Source organism: Condylura cristata, unplaced genomic scaffold (assembly GCF_000260355.1).
Source record: "Condylura cristata isolate star-nosed mole 26May11 unplaced genomic scaffold, ConCri1.0 scaffold00003, whole genome shotgun sequence".
Taxonomy (NCBI): domain Eukaryota; kingdom Metazoa; phylum Chordata; class Mammalia; order Eulipotyphla; family Talpidae; genus Condylura; species Condylura cristata.
The window spans coordinates 25,728,820-25,753,161 of record NW_004567104.1 but is presented as its reverse complement, the minus strand read 5'-3'; the positions used below and the strand labels follow the sequence as shown (position 1 = coordinate 25,753,161).

Genomic DNA, 24,342 nt, shown 5'->3' with positions numbered 1-24,342 from the left:
GATAGGAAATCAATTTAATACAGCATTAAATCCTTACCATGGAGATTTTGACTAAAATAGGTTTTAATACCTTTTGTCAAAGCACGAAGCAGCAACACTCGGTGGGATTAGAAGCTTCAGAGGAATAGAATATGTTTCCATAATTCATAAGAAGTTTGGAGAAAGGTAGGCAATACAAATCTAATTTTTTAAATAATTATTTCAAACAGTGAGTTCTACAGACTGTTGTACCACAGGTACACTTCTAATATGAGTTTATGAAGAACAGAATTGTTATCTTCCTCAAAATTTATTTCTCCTGTGACAGTGCTTGCTATATAAAGAAAAATTACTTGATCCTTTTTTTTAAACTTAAGGATATTTAGCAATATGAAATATTTTCTCCAAATTACATGTATATAAAAATCACTCATTTTACTATATGTAAAATCACTCTGTAGACTAAGTATGTATGTGTATTTCTGTTTCTTAGAGCATATTTTACTCTTTGATAGTACACTAATTTTTAGATATGATTAACAATTACTAATTTCTCTCCATTTCTTCTAACACAGTTATACTGTCTCATAACACTCTTTCTTTATATACTAAAATGAACCTCTGCTTAGCTGGCCAAACTTTCTCCTCCCACTTAACTTGTCTCTTGAAAGTGATCAGTAGGGTTTCAAGAGGCTTTATAAATTTCTGCTAACTAACATTACATCTCTAAGGAATGAGTCACCTTTGTGCTTTAAAATTATATCCAAAGCACAGTGGGCTTCATTTGCCCGACTCAGAGTAACATCGCCATGGTTGCTGAAAATTGTGATTTCTAGAGTATCAATCTTGTATTTGATAGGTAAATTAACAATAATTTGAATCATTTTAAAGAAACCATCCCCAAGTACAAAATATTCTGTAAATCCTTATTAAACACAGTGTATGCATAAACATTAAACAGTGTTTTAGGTAGGTCTGTAACATAAAAAAAGATGGCTTATGATCTGGTGCTAAAATTCTGCCTGGCTTACTGGCCCCAGACTGATCTGGTGGTTTACTTCTTGGTAATTCTCTGAATTCCCCCATACTTTCAGTTATTATTTCTATGTGTAGTTGTTTCCTTCATAATCAGCTACTGTTGCTCTTAATTATCAATTTTAATTTAGAGCAATGGCTAGATGCTAGGGGCCGTGATCTCTCCACCCTTTAAAAGTGAGTAATATCCTTTATTTGTTCATTCCTCAATTCTTTGGTAGAAAAAAATATATATGGCCATTACTACTGTTGCTTTTTCCTTGCTCAAGACTTCTTTGACCTCTTTCTTTTTCTGAAACTGAGACTGTGCTAGAGTTGGTTGCGACTGACTAAAATTTGAACATAAGACAAACCTCATTTCATAATCATTCCTTAAGAGGTTCACAAAAGGTAAGTACAAACCTTCAGGAGAAAATATACTGCAATGTCTTTTCTTGTTCCCCAATAACGAACAGATTGTATCTAAATTTTACAGGACAAATCAGTCTTGAGTTGTTCTTCAACTGTGTAAAGGTTAAGTGGTAAATACATAGAGAAAGCATTTTGCTGTACTTGTTTTTTAGAAAGATAAATTTTGGGTAAAATAAGCCATTCCTAAATGATTAACATATGTAATTAAAAATCCATGCATTGAAGAAATTGGTTTAAATTAATTGAAGGTGTAACCACACTGTGATGTGATGGACGGAAGTTCAATCTTTGAGAGGATTTGCAGAAGGTCAGTTCCTTAAATTGCTAAGGAGTGTGAGGAACTTCACTGAAGCATCTTTCAAGTTGCTGTGACCTTTCATCCAAGGTAGCTGCATCTGCAAAAATGAATGTTGAAATTTTTAAAGCTGATAAAAACTTTGTAAATGGGGGGAACCCTCAACTTCAGCTGAAATGAGCTAAAATTTGAATTGCATGATATGTTTCTGATAGTCTTTATGTAGTTTGTTTTCATTGTGAGGATAACAATGCAAAATAATAATTTCAGAAATAAATTTATTGAGCATTTTTAGCATACAAGCTAGGTACCTGTGCTCAATCTACACTTCCTTTCTTTGGGTATCTATTCTATTCTAATTTTATTTTAAATTTTCAGTTTTGGTTCTAAGGATGTTTGGAGCTTCCATTTATACTGGCATTTAAACAGGCTATTTCTGCTATTTCAGAATTACTCTCTCAGCAGGTATTTGTATGATGGTGTGTCAATATTTTTCTAAAATAAACACTGTTAGCATAAAGCAGCAATGTGTTCCTTACATTATCAAAAGGAAAGTCTTAATACATATGGCAGCAAGGGGTAGGGCAATTAATGGTCCTGCTTCTATGGAATTTCAGCAAGTAGGCTTTCTGATTTCAAAAGCAAAGACCTACTACTTGCTAATTAAATCTAGAGAATGTGTGAAACCTTGGACAGATACCTTTTGAATTAGATAGTTTAGAATTTAGGGTAGCACAAGCTCCAAACTTTGGTTTAATATGTTAAATATTTAAGGAAGACATGGTATAAATATCAGATTATATTGCTTTCCAAAACACAGATTAAGGAAGCACATTTATTCTGGAAACTAGGTAACACAGCAGAAGCTGTATCTAGTTTTGGCCATAAGCCAAGCAAAACTTCCACAATTAGATACCAGTTTCACTTTTGCTGTGAAAACTTACATTGAAACCCAAAATGTAAAAACCCATAAATAAACCTGCACCAAAAAAGCATCAACTCCTACAGAAGTGAAACAAAATTTTCATAAAGGTTAAGATACTGTTTCTGTTTTTTTTTTTTTTTTAAATGTAAAGCCAGTCAAATTATCATCCAGCAATGATAGATTAGTACCAACAAAACTTTACTGGTCATGAAAAATATGTATGTTTAAAATTTCAGAAATCTGATACTGCATCTTGGCTCTGAGAATCTGAAAGATTTAGGGTGAATCAAATTTGTTTGCACAGTCTCTGTGGCTTCATTTTTTTTTAAAAAAATGATACAAAAAGACAATAGGTTTGTATTAAATGAGATGTTAAGTTCTTGAATCTCCTACCACTTAGCTTCATGACTGTGTGAACATTAACTCTAAAATTGTTAGCTTATAGCTAACATGATATTGCTAAGATGATATATTGATAATAGTCCCTTTATAATGCAAAAGTATACTGTGACAATAAGAAATAATATACAAGACAGTAATTTTGAAAAGTTGAACAGAAATATATTTGAAATATATTTTAAGCCTTTTCTTATTCATAAACTGGAAAACAGGAAGCTTCACATGAGGAAGTAAAAAAAAAATTTACCTGAAAAATCTTGCTGATAGTGGCAGGAAATAATGAATAGAAATAGTGGATGAGCAGGTAGTAGTCCAGTAATTGACAAAAGTGAAAGAAAAGAAAATATGATATTAAATCATTTTCTAAGCCTATTCTTTTGTGATATGATTTTCTTGCCATTTCAATAAAAAAGGCAGTGATTGTCATCATTTTAAGCAAAGTCTTTAAGTGAAGGCCATAATAAATTAATTTAGATTTTGCCCAATAGTGATTCAGGAAGCATATACTAATTCAAATCCCTTTTTGTAGGTTAGTAGCTATTCACAGTTTTCATGATCTAAAATCACCTATGAAGATATATATGAAAAATGAATTTCCTACATGATAGAATCCTCATTATTTTAATCTTAATGTTTTGTTGTTCTTATGACATCGAGAAGCTAGAGGATTGTGACCCTTATTTGAAAGAGTTGCTTTATTTTTAGTAGCAATTAATTTATATACAAAAATAATGTGATTTTTAGCTATCAGGAAGAGTGACTGTACTTGGTATATTACTAGATATAAGGAAAATTTAATCTGAATTTTGAAAATGGTGTTGCTCAAAAAATAGTGCTCTTGGCTGTATCTACTATGTTTCCAATGTTTATAAATGCTTGGTGGCTTTGAACTTCATTAATTAACTTCTCCATGGACAATAAAACTCCTGTCACTCTGAGAGTGAGAAAAACCAGGGAAAATACTGACTTCTCATTGTGTTTTAGAACATAGGGGTGAGGGAATGACATGATTTAAATTAAAATGGGGTCAAGGCTAATATATTACTTCAGCCTCCACATCCTTAGCTGGAGTTCAACTTGAGAATAACAGAAAGCAGAGTTCTCTTCAGTAACTTGAAATTTGCAAGGTAGGCAATAGTCAAGGTTGTCTTATTTGAGAGGGAGAATGTACCCTCTGTAAGTCATATTGGAAGGATATTTAGTGCCTAGATTTTATATTCAACATTTAGTGTTTAAAACATGTACGTATGTATGATTAAATTTTAAAGAAATATAAAGACAGGATTTAATTTTTCTGCATTTGAATTCTACCTGCATCATTCATTACCTATGTGTTTTTGTAAATTAACATGCTTAAGTTTTTACTTCTTTGTATAATATTAATCATGCTATTGACTATTTAATGTAGTCCAACAACTATTTAAAGTACTTACTATGTCCCAATTCAATCCCTCCTCAGGAAAATTTTATGTGCTAGAAATAATTATTATCTTCATTTTATGGAGGAGGACTTCAGAATTTCAGCAAGGGTCTCTAGTTAATAGATAGATGACCTGGGTTTTGACTCACAAAGATACACCTCTTCAGCTGACACCTTTTCTCCTTATTTAATATTGCTTCTCAAGATACTGGACTAGTAATAGTATCTACTTTATCAAACAGGATGAATAAATAAGGCAGAGGAAAACTCAGAACTGTAATACAAGCTGTTATCATTGCATGTATTGTGTGTCACATTCTAGAACTACAAGCATCTAATTTAAGCTTCAATATACCACTATGTTATTGTCTACATACATGAAAAATATAGAGAAAAATGAAGTATTGTGATAGAAACAAGAAAATGACAGAATCAGGATTTGGATTAATTATCTTAATTCCATGTCTAATTACTTCTACATCATTCTCTTTCCTATATTCCGTTATAATTCTGGTATTATCAACCACAAAATGATAATGTGTCATTATATTGTATTTTTTTATAAATTATTGATATTTCATATTTTTAATATGAAAACAAAAATATCTTACACAATTTTTTTCTGGTGCTTATTTATTCTGTGGTGATTCAAATGTCACAACAAAGATTGAGACATCATCACTTTGGAAACATTTATTTGTCATTGTAAACATTTATTTCATTTAATAGCTAAAAATGATGAACAAGTGGACTTGGTCTACAATAGTGTATCTTCTTAACAGAGGGATTGTTATGCACTTATGTATATTCATCAAGGTGATTTGTTACATTCATTAGATTTTAATCCTTACTTTCATATTAATATTCAATAATTACATAGAAGTCTGTGAAAGTAACAAAATCACTTTTTGGGGTGAAAAAAAATCTAGAACACTTCTTGTGTCCTTCATGTCATTTAATTATTTAGCATCAATATACTGAGTATAAACATATTTGAAAATCATAAGGGGGATTTATAAGGTGAATCAATTATTCCCTTATGAAATGTTAATCAAAAGCTTGAACATATTTCCTTTCTTTACTTATTCAAATTGTACTCACGATTGGGATCAATTAACCTCTGGAATTTGAAAGTCGGTTTCCACCAATCCGATCAATGGGCATACCAAATCGCCTTTTTGGATGATTTACTGCTTTCCTAAAACAAATCAGGAGAACATATGTAAGCTAAGGTTCATGTTATTACTTTTGCTTTTTTATTTCATGTAGCTTTGGAGGCTTTGGCTTTCATTAGCATCCACTCCTTGTCTACCCACTATTTCTATTTTGACTATACCTGTCAAAGTAGGTACTACTACTTCTATTTTGCATCTGAGGCTCATTAAAATATTACCTTATTCCAAAACATGCAGCCCCAGAAAGTCAGATCTTATTAACACAAGGATCTGCTAAATGTTTCTTTTGGGTAAATCCCTTTGCCTCTTCAGATTTTGGTGCATTTCCCTGTTAATTGAGTAAGACTTGAATTAGGTCAATGGTTTTCCCCTATGTTTGCCTCAGAGTGGTTTTTCTGGGTAAGAGTGGTGGTGAGAAAGAGCTTGAAGCCAACACTGAAAGTGAGATAAACCATGTGTTCATGTCCTCACTCAAATTTCATATAAAGAATCTTTGTGTGTAATGGTCTATGTGTATCTAGTCTGTGTGTCAAATGTTGTTTAGGAAAAAAAGTGTCATTATTTAAATGAAATAAGCAAAACCATACTGGAGGCGTTTTCAGCTTATGTGCTATATAAATTATCCCTTAAAAAGAAGAAACTTGGTGATGGCACATGGGAAACCCATGGGATTACAATTGAGATGAAAAAAAAGATGTACAAAATGGTGTGAAAATAAACTGTTATATTATTAAAAAAATATGTGGTATATATAAAGGTATCAAACTAGAAATCAACTAAAAAAATCAACTGTCATGTCATAGGACTATTAGGTAAATAATAATTGATTTAAATTATTAAATAATTTATTAATTGTATTTATACAATTGAATTGAAGGTAATTTTTATTTATCTAGTACTTTCTACATGGCAGGCACTGTGCTCAGTACTGTACATATCAGAATGATAAAAATAGGCATTGACTCTGATAATGGAGTTTATCGTCAAATAATATTACAGGACGGGGCCACACTATGTTTTTAATCTAGTACCACTTTTCCCCTATGACTTCACATCCATTTCTTTTTTTGTCTTGCCCTTAGTTTGGCAGTCACTGTTATGTGCTTTGATTTTATGTGTCATTTTATAAAACTGTCTTTGAGTCAACAGTTTGATCATGAAGAAAAATATGTTGAAGCAATATTTATACTACCTCTCTGTAACCTATCTTATATGCTTATATGCTTATATTTATGACTTGTACTTTTATTTTTTTGTCTCTTGTTTGTCCTTCTGGGTTTCTTGATATTCAATATACTACATATCTTTCAACTTGATAATCAAACACAAAATTGGCATAAAGTTAATGGTTAAAAGTCACAGGGGAATATAAATAAAGGCTATAGAATAAAAAGTGTTCTCTATATTTTATTCACATAAATAAATCTACAGACTCTTAGTTTAAGTAGTGTTTCCCTTGTGGTAGTCAGAATAATGGTCATCCAAGGACATGCATGTCTTGTAATCCGCACTCTGTAATCATGCAAACTTCCATAGCAAGTGAGACTGAAGATAAGGTTAAAGTTAAGGACCTTGAGGTGACATTACTGTGAGTGAGCACAATTGAGGAGTCTTTAGAAGTAGGAGATGGCTAAACAAGAGTGGGTCACAGAACTGCAGTCTAAAGAGAACATGCCCCACCATTCATGACCTAGAAGATGAAGGAAAGCTTCATAGATCAAGGGACATGGTGGAATTATTGAAAGAAAATGGTGACTTTGGCTCTACAACTAAATGGAACTGAATTATGTCAACAACCTGAATGTGCAGGACATGAACCCCTTCCTGGAGCCTGCACTAAGGAGTACAGCCTGGTAACCTTTTGCCTTCTAGATCCAGCTGGCAGATAAGGCAAAAGAGTTTAAGCACAGAGAAGCATGCAGGAGAAAGTTTAGAGGCCTCCTATTGCCTAACAAACAACCACATGACTGCATTTATCTGAGAGGGAGATGAGGAAAGTTTTCTAAAATAAAACTAATCAGGATATATTTGAACTCTGACTTACAGAATTAGAAGATAATAATTTTATGTTAAGTCCAGAAATTTGTGATACATTAACATGGTAACAATAAAACATGAATACATTTGTTCATATGATTTGGGGATAATGTCTAAATGTAATGTGATAAATATATATAAAAAAGGATTAAACAATTGGAACTTTTATTATGTGAGTCCTTAAATTCCTTCATTGACTACCATCATTATAACTCCAGGGAAGGAGTGAGGAGGAAGCCACGTCAGCATGGGCTCAGGGGAAAGTCCCAGACAGATGAGAAGAGGAAGTGAGGAATCAACCCTTCCAGGTGTTTCAAAGGACTGGTGAGAAGGGGAAGGAAATGACAGCTGGAGGAAAGAGTACTATTATGCTTGTATTGAATGCCCTTGAAAAATACTTTTACTTTTTAAAAAGAGAAATATGCTGGTCTTGTGTGGTATTATCAATTAGAACACTGATCCATATTAACAAAGTATTTTTCCAAAAATGTAATATTTTCCTTGTTGCTACTTTTGTTCTATGTTTCTTGCTAAATAAAGCAAGTGAGAGGTATGATGGAAAACAAAATAAACTGTCCCCCGCCCCCTGTCTTACATTCCTCATTCTCTGATGCAGCCTTCCCTCCTTTCCCCCAGATTTTGATCCGAAAGTGTTATGACCAAGGAGATAGAAAACTTGAATAATACTCTTTGATTCTTTTACTTATAGATAGTATGAACCTGTGTAAGTCTGTTATGAGTCTCAGCTTCTCTTACCTTTCGTATAAAATCCAAATATCTGCTCAGATTATCTGGGAAAGTTCATTTATTTATTTATGTATTAAGCAGCACATTTTCTAAGCAATTTATTTATTAAGCAAAGTTTGATTGTTTTATGCACAACCATATATGTTTGTTCTCTGAACTGGGGATACAGTGGTAAACCAGTCATACATTACTTGTTAAAGCTCATATTTTACTTGAAAAAATAAACAGCATTTTATACTTTTTAATTGGTGTTACTGTTCTTTCCTATCTGTTTAGTTTAGTGGTTTTCAAACAGTTATTTCTGCAAATGAAATTTTATAAAGGAGAGCAATATCTATAAAATTTTAGTGAAGAATTGTTTCAGTAAAGGAGGACCCCTCTTAGTGCATAATTGCAATCAAAATATCTTCCAGAAACATTTAGGATCCTTAGAGGAAAGCTTGGTACCCATTAGTCAGGTGGATGAAGTAGGTAATACATATTTTTCTCCTAGCAATTTATCGTAAATTACTTTATCATATCAAATTTGGGGTTGGTTGTATAGCTGCAAGTATTTTGAAATCAAGAGAAATAAAATATATGAAATATCATTCAGCATTTAAAAAATTTAGATTAACATATAAAGAAAACAATTATTTCCATAAAATAGGTAAACCAAAAATTATAATAGTTCAGTAAGTTTAAGCAAGCATTTAAGTATCTACTAAAAAAAAAATGGCAAGTACTTATGTTAACATTTTTTGCTGACAGGAAATATTTATGACACATAAACATTGCATAACACAAACATGGCCAAGGATACACATGTGTGAAGCAAATGTTAACATAAGACCAAAAGGGAAAACTATATTTTCTGACTGTATAGTCCCTCTTGTGACAAAATAATGGTATGACAGCACTTATATTACATTCATTTAAAAAATCTCCTTTATCCATTCTAAAAATGGATAGTAATTAAAGGGAACAGAATAAATGTAATGAGAGCATGTTATTCAAGTATAACTTTAAAGTCACAATAAAATACAGACTTCTTATGCAAAATAGACTTTCATTTACACTCTAGTAGAGGTTTTCAGTTTCTAAAGACATTTTACATTCTAAATCAATAATTAGAAAAACTTATTAAAATTTTTAATTTAGAATCACTTTCCACAAAGCATCTATTAGTTAATGTTTAATTTAAAGAAAAATAAAATCAACACTCCTATCTGACAGCACTAATGTAAGAAATAGAACACTACCAGAAATTTAGAAGTTTCTATGTTTTCACTTACAGATATTATCTCTCTGATACTCTGTCCTATGATACTCTATACATCAAATGCTTTTCCTTACAATCTATATGTATTCTTTAAAATTCTCTAGTTTAAATGGCTCTCCAATTTTATTTAAAAGGAGTTATGTGTGAATTCTGGACTTCTTTTGCAAATATTTGTGAATATTGACCTGTACAGCTTCAATTCCTCTCTTTTCAGTCATTTAATTTTAATTATAGGAATCTACAAAAATATTTATACATTCACTCCACTGTGGCTGAAAATTTGTAGTATTTCCATATATATATATGTACACACACACACACACATATCCACATATACATAATATATATATATATAGTTAAACTGAATTTTTCTTTTTTTTACATATTCCTTTAGTGCACATGTAAGGATTTCTCCATAGTTTGGTTTTAGAAGAAGAATTGCCAACTATGCATGCACTTAATTTTATAATAAATTGTCAGACTGTTTTCCAAATTTGTTGTGCCAATTTATACATCCAAGAGCAGTGTATGACTGCCTGTAGTTTCAAATGTGTGCCTATGCTTGATGATGGTCTTTAAATCTTGCCAGTCTAATTCATGTGTAAGCATATCTCATTATGGTTCTAATTTGCTTTACTGAATATTAATGAAATTGTTCACTTTTCATTTATTTGGATTTTCTTTCTTTTTTTAATATAATAGTTTATTTTTATATCATTTTGTACATTTTTTTTTTAAATCTCAATTGTAATCCCCGAGTGTTTCCCATCAGGGAGCCACCCATGTGCCATCACTATAGTCCCGTGCACTTCCCTCCCATTATTTGGATTTTCTGTTTTTCAAGTGCCTATCCAAATCAATGGCTGTTTTAATTGTGGTTTGTTTATCTTTTAAATATTGATTTATATGAGCGTTTCATACACTTAATGTTGTCAGTTATATGGAAATATTATTGCCTATTTGTGGTTAGTGCTTACTGAAAATAAACTAATGTCTTTTATATAAATTTTATATATTTTAAGGAAATATTTAATGTTTTAATTTATTGCAATTTTTACATTTCTTTATTAAATCATATTTATTCTCTTACAAAAACATTCTTCTCCATAACCCTAAATTTTCTTTGTAGTTTTGTCTTTTGCATGTATATTTTTAATCCTTTTGAAATTATACTCTTATAGGGTGAGCGAGGGTCATATTTCTCTTTTAAAATATATACCCATAGGCATTTATTTATAAAGTTTAGATTCAGCTTGCTAAGTTTCAGAAAGTTTTCTGTAGTTTTACCTGAAATTGTATTAGATCTAAGGTATAAATCAATTTGGAGATTACAGAAATATTCATAATATTGACTTTACAATCTAGGATAATTTATAATTATCTTTACAGACTTCTCATAGCTTTTATGATGTTCTCTATAAAGGCTTATCATAATTTATTGCATTTGGTTTAATTGTGGTATTATTCATATGTGTTGTAGGTTTTTAAGATAAATGTCTCGGGCCATCCATGGTGGTGCAGTGGGTTAAAGCAGAGGGCAGATCCGGAGATGTCTGCTGTGCCCTGTGGATCACCTCCCAAGTGGGGATCTAACTCATGCTGAAGTGGCTTCAGCTTCTTAGTGCTGTGCCCACTGAGCCACCAGGGAGGGTCCTGACATGCTATTTTTTAAGTACATTATTGGAATTGTTTTTGTAAATTTTTACAGTAATTTACATCTCTAGTCTTTTCCCATATATGTCTTTGAAGTACAGATGAAGCGATTCTTGCAGCTTGATCTACAAGGGGTATCCCTTTTTATTCACTAAATTACATTAAGGTTTGAAGACATGTTCTGTATAATAACCAAGACTTAGAAACAACTTATGGCTTATTTTTAAAGTTTATTTTATAGACCGTAAATTTCTAGAATAGTTTTATGTGAGCTTAAACTTTTTCCCCAATTGCTGGACACAGAAATTTTCCTTTAATTTCTTGTGGCTGAGTTCCAAGCAAAGAAGCCTAGAAAACAGAGGGTGCAACCGGTTCCTTAGAACTAACAGAAGCAAATACTAGACACCCTCTGCCACTGGTCAAGAAATGTGGAAAGGAACGCACAAGTCTAAACTCTAGAGAAGAATTTACACAAAGAACTGAAAAGGAAACAGATAGAGCACAAAATTAAGGACAAAATGGCAGCAATAGACACTTTTATATAAATGATTATGAAAATAAATGTAAATGTAAACAGACTGAACTCATTGGTTAAGCACAGTGACCAGCTGGTTTAGGAAATAAAATCCAATGTCCTGCTGTCTTCAGGAAATGTAACTGAGCTACAAAGATAAATATAGATTCAGAGGAAAGGGTAGAAAACAATTCTGTGAGTGAATGAGACCAAGGAAAAGCAGGCGCAGATATCAGATAAAATAGATTTCTTACTTAAAAAAGGTAATGTGACAGGGATGGACATTATGTAATGAGTAAATGGCCATGATGTAAAACTCATCAGTGTACATTCACCACGTGATGCGCACCAAAATATATAAGCCTAACTATTATCCTGGGAAAATAAGAGATTGGGAAAACCCAATTTGTGGTGGAAGTTCAATACATTGTTTTCACCAATGGGCAGGTCAGCAACATAGAAAATAAGGGTAGAATATCCATAAGCAAAGAATTAGACATTTGTAGTTCACTGTACTCTTCAAAAGCTGAATACACATTTTTCTTAAGTGCAAGTGGGACATTCTCCAGGATTGACCAAGTATTGCTCGATATAAGGCAAACAATTTCATGAAGACTGAAATCATACCAGGTGCCATCATAAAGATTGAAATCATACCAGTTGTCATCTCTGATCATTAAGGTATCAAACCAGAAATAAGGCACACACACATACACAAAATAGGAAAAACCTCTAATTTGTGGATATTGAGTAATACACTACTGAATTATTATTGGACTAGGGAGGACATCAAAGAAGAAATAAAAAATGTCTCAAGACAAATGACAATGAGGGCACAATCTTCCAGAATTTATGGGTGTGAAAGCAGTACTAAGAGGAAAATCTACAGCAATATAGGCGCATGCCAAGAAACAATAAAGAGCTCAAATAAATTACTTTACCTCTCACTTTGAGGAACAACAGGAAGAACAAAGTCAAAGCCAATAAAGGAAAAAAATCAAAAATCAAAATCATAGCAGAAATGAAATAGAAATCAAAAAGACAGTTCAAAAGATTACAGAAGCTAAAACCTGGTTCTTTGGGAGGCGGGTGAGGGGGAGGGGAGAAAAAGACATTTATGTAGGTTCAGTAAGGAAAAAGGGAGAAAACTCAAATAGTACCACAAATGAAAGAGAAGTTACAACAGACATTACAGAAGTTCAGAGGATATTAAGAGATTACCATGGAAATTTATATGCAATAAGTTCAATGACCTAAAAGACAGGGATAATTTCTTAGAGTGAATAGGTAAGAAGAAAATCTGTATAGGTCAATTACAATTAAGAAAATAGTCAAAATTCCCTAAAGCCAAAAGTACAGTTCAGACAGCTTCACAGGTGCTACTGAATCTTTGAAGATGAGCTCATACCTATCCTGCTCAAACTCTTTCAAAAAACCAAGAGAGGGTATACTTTAAACACATTTTATGAAGTCATTATTACTCTATTACCAAAATCATACAAAAAGCACTACACACAAAAGAAAACTACAGATCAATTTCCCTAATGAGCACAGATGTGAAAATCCTTAACAAAATCTTAGTAAATTGAATTCAATAATACATCAAAAGAATTATACACCATGACCAAGTGGGATTTATACCAGGGATATAAAGAGATCAACATCTGAAAATCAATGACTGTAATTCACTGTATTGATGAAAGGAAAGATAAAAAACATATATCAATAGAAACCAAGAAAACATTTGATAAGATTCAACATCCATTTATGATTTTAACTCTCAAAAGAACTGGGAATAAATGGAACATATTTCAACATAATAAAGGCCATTTGTGGTCTAATGACTAACAGGATGCTTTTAAAGAGTTCATTAACTTACGTAAATCACAGAATTAAATTATTTCACTATAAAGTTGAGATGAATACAGTGACCAGTCTCCAAGATGGACCCAATAATTCCACCATATTGCAGTCTCCTTTTACATTGAACAGGGCTAACCTCTGTAATCAATAGTACACTGTTGAAAAGACGATCTGTGTCTTCCAAGCCTAAGTAATGGGGACTATTTTAGCTTTTGTCTTGCTTTGTTGGGTTTCTCACTTTATGACAAGTTAACTGCATTTCCTAAAGACAGCTGAAGTTTGACAGAAAGGTTTATGTGAAAATGAACTAAGACCTCTTGACAATATCTGGTGAGAAGCTTAGACTTCCTGCTTTCCTGCTTAGGTCTTTTTAGAAATGGATAGTTTGTGTATAGTCTTCAGATGGCTGCTGTTTTGTCTAATTTCTTCACTTAAATTTGAAGCGATTCTGAGCCAGAAAAATCCACCCTTTTCCTGGATTTTTAATGCAATGACATTTTGTGAGAATATAAATATAAATTATGATTGTAATGTAGCAAATTTTGTTGTTGTTGTTGTTTTTTTTTTTTTTTTGCATGCAACAGGTGTATAATGCAGTGAGACTCAAATATTTTGGTATTTCATTAGTGAAGAGCTCACACTCCATTTGAGAGTCCCAGGAAAACTATGTAGATCATGTAGAAGCAATTGGTGCTTCTGAATCCTGCAATCTCAGTATTCACAATTTAAATTTATAGAATGAAGAAATGGCTATAGAAGAACAGACACAACTACAGGAGCTTAGAAAGACTTATCCACAAGGATATTCTAAAATGAAGGTCTCAACAATATCCTGTAAATAATGAAAAAGGAAATAATCAGATTCCACTGAGTTATGTTTCAACTTAAAAGGATTAGGCTTTTAAGCTTAAATTACAGAATGTGAGGCTGAGGGTTCCATATTAAACCTGAAGAATGGCATGGTTTTTACAAACCATCACATAAACTTCTCCAGCCCACTGAGTCTACAATCAGAAATACTAAAAAAGTAATAACTGAATAATCAATGGGCAGAAATAAAATCGTAATTTTTTTGTAATCAAGCAGAGTGTAGGGTAAGGTTTTATGTCTGCATTTAAAAGGAATTCCTTACAGTTCCTCCTTGGATTAAAGAGATTTACACAGTAGTCTTAGTTACTCAATAAAATCTGGAAGGACATGAGATTAACTCTACTACTCCCAAACTGACCTATGGAAAAATGATCACTTCTCCCCTGCAAAGAAATGACTAAATGGTAGGGCAGAGGGCCATTCTTTTTCTCAGTGAAATCGTTCTACATGGAAATAGGAAGCTGGAGAACATGGGGACTAATAAATGGGATACACCTATGATGAAGGGAGTGTTACTTCTCTTAGCAGAAAGTTACCTTATGAGTTTTGGAATTCTATCTCAAAAGTGGTGATCCAGTTTTAAATAGATTGTGTTATATTAATGATAATCATGCTGAATAAGCATAATATAAACTTCTAAGGCATTATTCCAAGGAATGAGCCATATGAAAAGGCAGTCAGAAAGAAACCATAAGCTCTGGAGTCAAATGATGAAATTTAAGTTACTATAAAAGTGATCCGGCTCTCCCTGGTGGCGCAGCGGGTTAAAGCACAGCACTGAGAATCTAAAGCCATTTCCGCATGAGTTCGATTCCCGCCTGCCCCGGAGGTGACCACATGGCGTGGCAGACCTCTCCTGACCCGCCCGCTGCTCCCCTCAGCAGTGTACTTCGTCGATCTGCCTGTTCTGCTCCCCACTCTGTCTCTGGTGAGGCCTCTCGCCGCCCCTGAGCCTCTGGCCTGTACCCCAGTTCTGTATGCACAAATAAATAAATCTTTAAAAAAAAAAAAAAGTGATCCAAATATTCTTGATTTGGGAACTCCTTTAGAACTGATGATCATAGTTTGGTCTAAGTGTGACATTGTTTAATAATAAATTAGAAGTAAAAATGAATCATTACGCTTTCTCTCTCTAATATTTAGGATGTCATCAGGAAACTCAATCATGGCTGACAAATTGAAATAGAAACTGTTACTCCCAATTTTCATTTGAACTTTATGTCATTTGGGATAGAAACTCATATATTGTTGGTGCCATTTTTGCAAAACTATTGATTTAACACACATTCTAAGGGAACTATTATTATTTACACAGAACTTTATTTTCTTGTTCAGAAGTAGCCTATTTATGTGAAAAGTCTTTGTACTGGCAGTTAAATGACCTGAATTTCTAGGTAGATAATCTAGGAAATTCTTTTGTTCCTGAAAATACACCAATAAAATGAAAATGATAATATCTTGCTAGGGAATTATAAAGATAAAATAAAACCCTTCAAAATGTTAAAATGGAATTTTTTTTTTATCTCAGTTTTGGCTGTGGCTCAAGAAAAGCTTAGAAAATGACTTAGATGGCAAGAATTGCCTTTTGCATTCCAAAGTGATGTGCTATATATATATATATGTATACATATATATATATATATATGTATACATATATATATATACACACACACACATATATGTATAGTGTTTACAGTGAAGGTTCCTACAAACTAATTTTTCTGACTTTAATAAAAGCACTGATATGGAACAGATAAAGAGGAAATTTTCAGGGACAAGTTATTGGGGAACAAGCATTATTTCCCTCTCCTCTTTCATGAGGAGGAGAGTCTTCAAGTAAATCACACAGAGAGCTTGGCATATAGCTGTTGAAGAGTAGCACTGGTCAAACAGTGTTTATGAAACCTCAAGTGCAAAAGCTGTGAGAACTGGCGTAGACAACTGCATAAGGAACAGTTCCTTTCAGAAAGCAGTGTCAACAATGCAGGTTTTCTGGGAACAGATATAGAGTGACCACATGCATAGAGTTGGCCTAGGATAATTAATTATAAAAGGGGCCCTTCCTGAAGCACTTTCTGCCAGGGGGATCAATGGGGTAGCCTCAGCAGGATGCTCATAGAGGTGTCAAATGAAGAAACTGATAGGATGAGGCAGAAAATTGATAACCCTGGGAGAAAAGTATTGTTGGAGACAAAGATTTTAGTATGGGTGTTCCCAATAGGGGTGATGCAATGACCCCCAAAAGATCCCATGATAAAGGGTCAACCTTGAGTATTTACTGAGGCTAGAGAGCATTAAAGTCAAGTTGTGATAGTATCAGTCAAATAACATGTTTCTTCCCCTCTCTGCACCCCACCTTTATACAGGGGAGACAGCAGGTAGTCCATAGTGGTAGGAGCATGAATGAGGTTAAGCTGACACTGTCTCCTTCATAAGCTTTCTAGCTTGAATGGAGAAGTTTTTCCTTCTCCTTTCAGAACATTATGTTTAATGTTCTCTATAACATTCATTTAGGCTAAGACATAAAGAGATTATCCTGGTTAAAAATATGTACTTGTTTTTCTAATAAAAGTGACCAGAGGGATTTTGATCATTTCTGTGACCTGCAGAGTTATAGTAGCTGCCTTTGTTTTTATCCAAGAGAGGGGAATCAGCGCCTGCTGAATGGGCTCAAAGGCATGTGGGTGGGGGATGGATGGTTATTTTGATTTTGTCCTATGTGGTTCTCTTTCATTTAGGTGGCAATAACAATGTTTTGGAGCAAAGTATTTATGGACTTGAATTGATGAATATGTGTATTTGTGCTGGATAACTTCCCTTTGCTCTTCTAATTCACTATGCATGTTTTCTCACCAGGCTTTCAGCCAGGGAGGCTAACTTGCGCAGATCACAGAAAGTCACTCTCTGTCTGGTTTGGGGTAGCCTATGGGCAGACTTGGCAGGAAGAGATTTAACAGTGGAAGCCAGGGCAGGGTAATTCTCTCCTGACTCTCTTCAGTTGATCAAAGTTCACTACTTCTTTCAAGGAATCTGACACCTCAGGACTCTTCTCTGACTTTTGAATGTTTGACTTCTGTTATCTTTTTAGAACAAGCCCTTCTTTTTAAGCATCTATCAGAGTTCACCTATTATGAGTTACTTGTAAGTAGTCTTGCTATGAATAAATTCTTCCTAAATCTCTCTATTTTAAAATGTGCTGTGTATTTCCCTGACTGACACACAAATATACTTTTCTAAACTCAAAAGGATAAGGGGAGAATTAATATGAAAATGTGCACAGTCATTAAATTCAAATGTAGATAATTATTATGATACTATTTTGCAAGGTATTTTAAAATATAGTGTAAAGGAGTGAGGGAAACTACCTTTTAGAAAAAATCCAGGTCAATCATCAATATCTACTAATAGTAAAAGGTAATTCAGACAGTAGAGATATAAATATAGCTATTTCCTTTTGTTTGCATACATGAAATGCTGATTTATCAATTTCAGGCTTTAAGCAACTGAACTGAATGAACAAAATGTTTTGAATTTTAAGATTTGGGAAAACTGCTCTTGAAAGTACCTCGATCTTTTGATATTTTGGTTTTTATTGGCAAACTGCTAAAGTGAACAAAAATTCCTCATGATAATTGGGCTATTTGGTTTATTTTGGGGTCCATATTTACAAATTAGTTATTGATTTCTAAAATTTGTGAATTTTTTCCCGGGCCTCCAATTTATGTACTTAAAGCTTAATAAAATGGTTTCCTACTTAAGTTCATTTATTTTGGTGGGGGCTGGTGAGTGTAGAGTGGTGATAGTGCAGGGAGAGGAAACTGAATATGGAAAACTATTACGTGGCTGTCTCTGACAAGTTTTGTAAATTTCCTTACTCATTATCTGGCCACCTAACAATCTGAGTGGGCTTTTCACTCTCTCCCCCCATCTTGTTAGGGGCCAGTATCAGAGTAAACCTCAAAAAAGACAGAGGTCCTACTATAGTGTGCTCTTTTTTTGTTTTTTCGTGGTTTTTTTGTTTTCTTTTTTTTTGGAGAGAATTTTAAATTTTCATTCTTCAGGTTATTTTTGTACTAATAATTTTAAGCAAAAAGCCTAGTTCCTCTCTTTTCAGGTTTTATCTCTTATCCTTTAATAAAAGATCAATTCAGTTTTATTTGCAGTCTTCTACATGTTCCCAAGTAAAATAGTTACTTGGGATAGTCAATTTGCTGGGATAGTCAATTTTTCCCAGTTAATAACCATGAAGTAATCAAAAATTCATTCTAAATTTATATACTTTCTTTTTGGTCTATGATTTGTTGATACATTATTGTATCCATATTTTTAGACACATGATTCTGTATAGGTGAGTGGATTCATTCACATATTTTAGAAATTTTTTTCCTGGGTAAAAATAAAAAAATGATGTTCTGCTTACTTATATTAAGTAGAATATTTGTCTGAAACATTTACCCCCAAAATTTAGAACACACACACTCTTTCATTTCCCAAGTAATCTAATACCTTATGATAACTTTTATATCTACAGGCAACAGAATTTTAAGTGACAATATTAATATTGTTTCAGTCATTTTTTCCCCCCAGAAAGTTATTTCTAATATCCTACTATGAACCTCACAAGTTAGCTAAAACACTATCAAATCGATCCACCTGTAAAGTTTTCATTGTATGTTTTTATTTGGAAGTCTGTTTTTGAGTCCAGGGTAGGAGAATTTGAAAATGCAAATGTCACTTACCTCTGTTTGCCTTTATGATCTACAGAGCCAGCTGAGAGCCTGTCCAGAGGAGACCCAAAGCCAGAGAAGCTTCTTTTTTTCTTTGTTTCAATCACATCATTTTCCAGTGACACAAGTTCATCAAGAAGCAAGAGTTTTGCTGCCAGATCAGTGTCTGATTTTTCTTCTTTGACTGCAGGAGGTGACTGCTTATCTATAATTCCAGAATCAAAAGCCTAGGGGCAGACAAGGAAATTTCATTTTTTAAGAAAATTTAATCTCAAATATTCATAGTACTTGCATTTGGCTTTTGTTTCCTTTAACAGACAGGCTTTTTAGCTAAACTTGATTTCTCAGGTTGTTTACCAGAAAGAAAGACTGAAAGACTTTGTTTACCAGAGAGAAAAACACATAGAGTGAAGTATACATGAAAGAAATGAAAAGAAAACAAAACACATTCACTTTTAGGTGTACAACACACACATGCACACAGAGAATAAAAGGAAAATCTCTGGATCTGTCTCTAAAGCTTTGTATATTAACTGATTATTCTTCTCAAAATCCTTATCATTTTCACTGCACTTTCTCTGTACTTTCATTATCACTACTTTTTCTCCTATATTATATTGGCTATAATATATTTGTAATGATTATGAGATTGTGAGTAAGTTGAGAGCAAAGACTGTATCTAAGTAGCTTTTTGGTTTTTATAGTCAATTTTTAGCCTGGTATTTGACTCACTGTCAGTATTCAATAAATTTCTGATGAGTATTTACTGAAAAAGCTTTAAAATAACTAAACTCTGTTCTGTCTCTCTCATTCATTCTTTACTGGATCAAGACATTAAGTTGCCACTATATTCCAGATTCTGAATTAGATACATAAGGCCATATTCCAATTTCTATCCTCAGGGGAACTTGCTATCTCCATCAAGTGTAATTTATTAATACATATTAATAAGTATTTAGAGCTATCCCATGACTTTTTGTTGCATGTAAAATTTGCATGTTTGTATTACATATATCACTTGTAGTTCATCCAAGTCTTAAAAGTATGGGTTCCAGTTTGTGAAGTCTGTCCTTCCCTAGACCTAACCACAGCACTTAAAAAAATTACCTTGTTTACAATTTCTGTAGTTCAGGACATACTTCTTTTCCAAGAGCCTGAGAATGTTTCTTCTGGGAAGAAATGTTAGGTCAAGGATCTCTTCCATTTCCCCAGTTAGTTACATTTTTCCTTGAGCCAGACTCTTGGACTCCTTTTCTTTATTTCCTGTCTTTCTTCTTACATTACTGATTCTATTCTCTTCATTTTCTCCAAGAAAATGAACACCCAGAATTTCTAATCCTTTTCATCATCAACTGGAACAACTTTATTTTTTTTTTAATACTTCATCTAACTCATAGACCTAAATGAGCTTTCTCATTCCTAAACCAATCAACTTCATACTAAGTCTGGGTAGTTCTTTCTGGAAAACTGCTTTTGCTCTTTCTGATTACCATAAGGAGTGACTTTATTTAGATCCTTTTCAATGTTCAATGTACATTCTTAATGGTCTTAAAACTTCTCTATCTCCTATTTCCCTCTCTTCTCTAGTCCATCCTGATACTGTCGTTCATAGTTAATTCTCCAAACACCAATCTCATCATATAAAAAGAACATTAAAAAGCTTGCATAGCTTTTTATTATTTACAGTGCAAAACCGGTAGTATGGTTCCAAATTCCTCTTAATATCTCAACTTCTTTCACTTCTCTATATAATCCTGACAATCCAGGGGTTGCTAAAGTTATGGCAAAAAGCCTCTAAAGCAGGAGAAAATCTTCAAAAGGAAAAGATCATTTAAAAATGATCTCTCAGAGAATCCTACCAAATATATGTTTTTATTCTTCAAAGTGACACAGATATAAAAGTTTTACTTCATTAAAAAATATTTTCAGTCCTCAGGGAAAAATTCCTAGCCCTTATACAAAATCTTTCTTTGGTAAAGTGCATTTTACACTCTCACTTTATGTTATTTTGAGAAGTACAAAGAGTATAAGTTTCTCACAAGACATAATATGCTAAATGAATTATCCGATGGGTAGAGATGTCTCCATATTTCTTTTCCTTTGTACTTTATGTAGGGAAGCAAGAAAACATTTAAAGTTTTGTTGTTTCAAAAATTGGCCAAAGCAGCTCAAATTTTGACATGTAAATTTTAAATTTCAATATTATATACTTAATTTAATTTTTAATTTGACTGGACTGATAATGACTTTTCTCTGCTTGTTATTCAAAAAACGCAAATCGTTGTTATTACTTTCAGCTTTTTCTTAATGGCAGAGGTAAAGGCTTTCTCTGATTCTATGGAGAGTACCAGACATAAAAAAATCAATTATTTCTTGGTTTTGTATAAAGATCTCTATTTGTCAGCTCCACTTGCTTCTGACACTAGTCAAAATACCTTTAGTTCATTAAAAATATGTGGTCCCTTAAGCTAGATATCTTTACCTCTGTTGCTATATCCAGTGAGAGCACCTTTCCTGAGCTCCACAGCATCAATGTCACAATCAGGATAAAATGTGCATTTGCCAATCTCCAGTCCAGCATCTATGGTAAAGATGCATCAGGGTTAACAGTTAGTTTGGCATATAAAGACAGAAACAAATGCTCCTAAAAGCTTGTTAGAGGCAAGTGACAAACCCAGTCATTCAACTTCAATACACTGGAGTCCATGTCTGCAAAACTTAAGTAATACTTAATAGGGTCTGTCAATCTACCAGAATGAATTCTGTCAGGGCTTCATTTCCATGGAAACCTAGAGTGGGGTTGTACAGCTATAATCATAATTTAAGTCAATGTAACTATGTCTGAGAATTCTGGTTTGCATTACTTTATTCTCTGTCTATTCCAGGGATTACAACCTCTAGAACATGAAAGGAAATGTGTAAACTTTGTCAGCTATGTCAGAAAAAGAAGTGGTGGGGTTTTTGGTGACACAGAAAGTATGTGTTGTGTCTCTATGCATTTAAATTCAAAACTTCAAAATGCCACATATGTGTTAGGATAGTTTTAAGTCCCTATGTTATGTAAGGATTTCTTAAATAAGATTTAAAATGTGGAGGCCTGTTCTGTTCCCCACTCTGTCTCTGGTGAATCCTCTCACCGCCCCTGCACCTCTGGCCTGTACACCAGTTCTGTATGTATAAATAAATAAATCTTAAAAAAATAAACAAAATAAAAACAAATTAAATTTAGTATATAATGGACTGTATTTTCAACATATAAAACTAAGTATTTAAGTAACACTGAAGAGTTAAATTAAAAATAGGCACAAATAAAAATGGGTCAAAGTTACCAATGGGTATTTCAGAGTAAAGGAAATTACTTCAGGTGAAATAAACATTCAACTATACATGCAACCTATTTAATACAAATAAAGAAAAATTTATACCATTTGTATATAATACATTGGCAAAAAATTGAAGTCAATATTGCAAATGTTAGAATGATATTAAGAAATAGAAAAACCCTGCAATGTTAGTTGAGTTAGCAATGGGTTCAGGCAATTGGAGAAAACTGGACAATTTTCAGAAATGTTATGAGTGGTTATATCCCATCTATAATCTGATCATTTTACTTTTGGTATATATCTCACAGGCACTCATTCATAGTCTCATAAGGAGACAATGTATTTGAAAATTCGCAGCCTCATTGGTTACAGTAGTAAACATTTGGAATGAACTCAAGTACTCAAAAAGAAATGTATTTATCAGTTGAAGCATATACATATTATAGACTTAATACACATGAATTTAATATATGTGGTATATATTTACATGCATAGATTTGAAAGAAACACTTAAGGCATAGCAGGAAGTTATAGAACACACATGATGCTATCATTTACTAAAATTGGAAATACACAAAGCAATTCCATGTATTTTGAAATATATGCTTGTAATTAAAATATAAACAAATGGAATTTGATTATTGACAATGATTGCCTCTGGGTAAGAAGGAAGCAAATATGATAATAGAGGAAACAATAAGAGACTTAGTTTTTTTTTTTTTTAAAGATTTATTATTTATGCATACAGAACTGGGGTACAGGCCAGAGGTGCAGAGGCAGTGAGAGGATTCACCAGAGACAGAGAGGAGAGCAGCACAGGCCGACAGATGAAGTACATTGCTGAGGGCAGCAGCCGGCGAGTCAAGAGAGGTCTAACGCTTCATGTGGGTCACCTTTGGGCCAGGGATCAAACTCATGCTGAAGTGGCTTTAGCTTGGGTTGTGCTTTAACCTGCTGTGCCACCAGGGAGGGCCCGAGACTTAGTTTTTATTCACAACTTTAAGGGGAAAATATGTCAAAACACTACATTTGTAAATTCTGTGTATCAAGGAAACAATTCATAGGCTTGTGATTTTTAATATTAAAACATCACTGTGCAGCAATTGACGTATATCTACGGTGTGTGTTAGAACTGCTGTCTGTCTATTTGACTGGTGAGCGGAAGCATTCTTGTGCTGAGGGAAGCTTACCGGCTGTAGTATACAATGAATGGACTTGACTTTACCGCTTAGTAGATGGCACTGGGACATCTCTCAGTTCATCTACTATGAGTGAGGGGTCTCGGTAATTTCCTGTTTTCTCAAAAAGTAATCTGGAGAACTACTGGGAAAAGAATGGAAAGGATACCAGAATAGGAACAGAAAAACTTGATTTAAATTTCAGTTTGCCTCTATATTAGTGTGATCTTGGAAATGTATTATTTAACATACTTGAATTTTATTTTCTATATTTGTAATGAGAACTAATTTTCTCCTCAAAAGCAATTTGACAAGATTGAACTAACCCATGCGTAGCTTCTTGAGCTCATACAGTATTTATCATTGTATGGGAAGGAACATTTATGATGTATCCCTAGTTCCTTAATAACTACATTCCACTTTGGTGTGACCCAAGATTTTCTTTATGGCCAATCTTAAAGACCTGTGAACCTATGAATCACAGTGTAGATTTTAGTAATAAATGTTATTTGCTAGTAATAATATTAGCA

General features: G+C 33.1%; 1 protein-coding gene across 1 annotated transcript; it reads right to left on the bottom strand.

Moving 5' to 3' along the window:
• Nucleotides 1-5,577: 5,577 nt before the first annotated feature.
• OSTN (osteocrin) lies at nucleotides 5,578-21,892 on the bottom strand. The gene is made up of 3 exons (XM_004675101.1): nucleotides 21,794-21,892; nucleotides 19,324-19,538; nucleotides 5,578-5,662 (listed from the first exon to the last, which is right to left on the bottom strand). The coding sequence occupies exons 1-3, from the start codon at nucleotides 21,890-21,892 to the stop codon at nucleotides 5,578-5,580; spliced, it is 399 nt and encodes a 132-aa protein (XP_004675158.1).
• Between the last annotated feature and the right edge of the window lie 2,450 nt (nucleotides 21,893-24,342).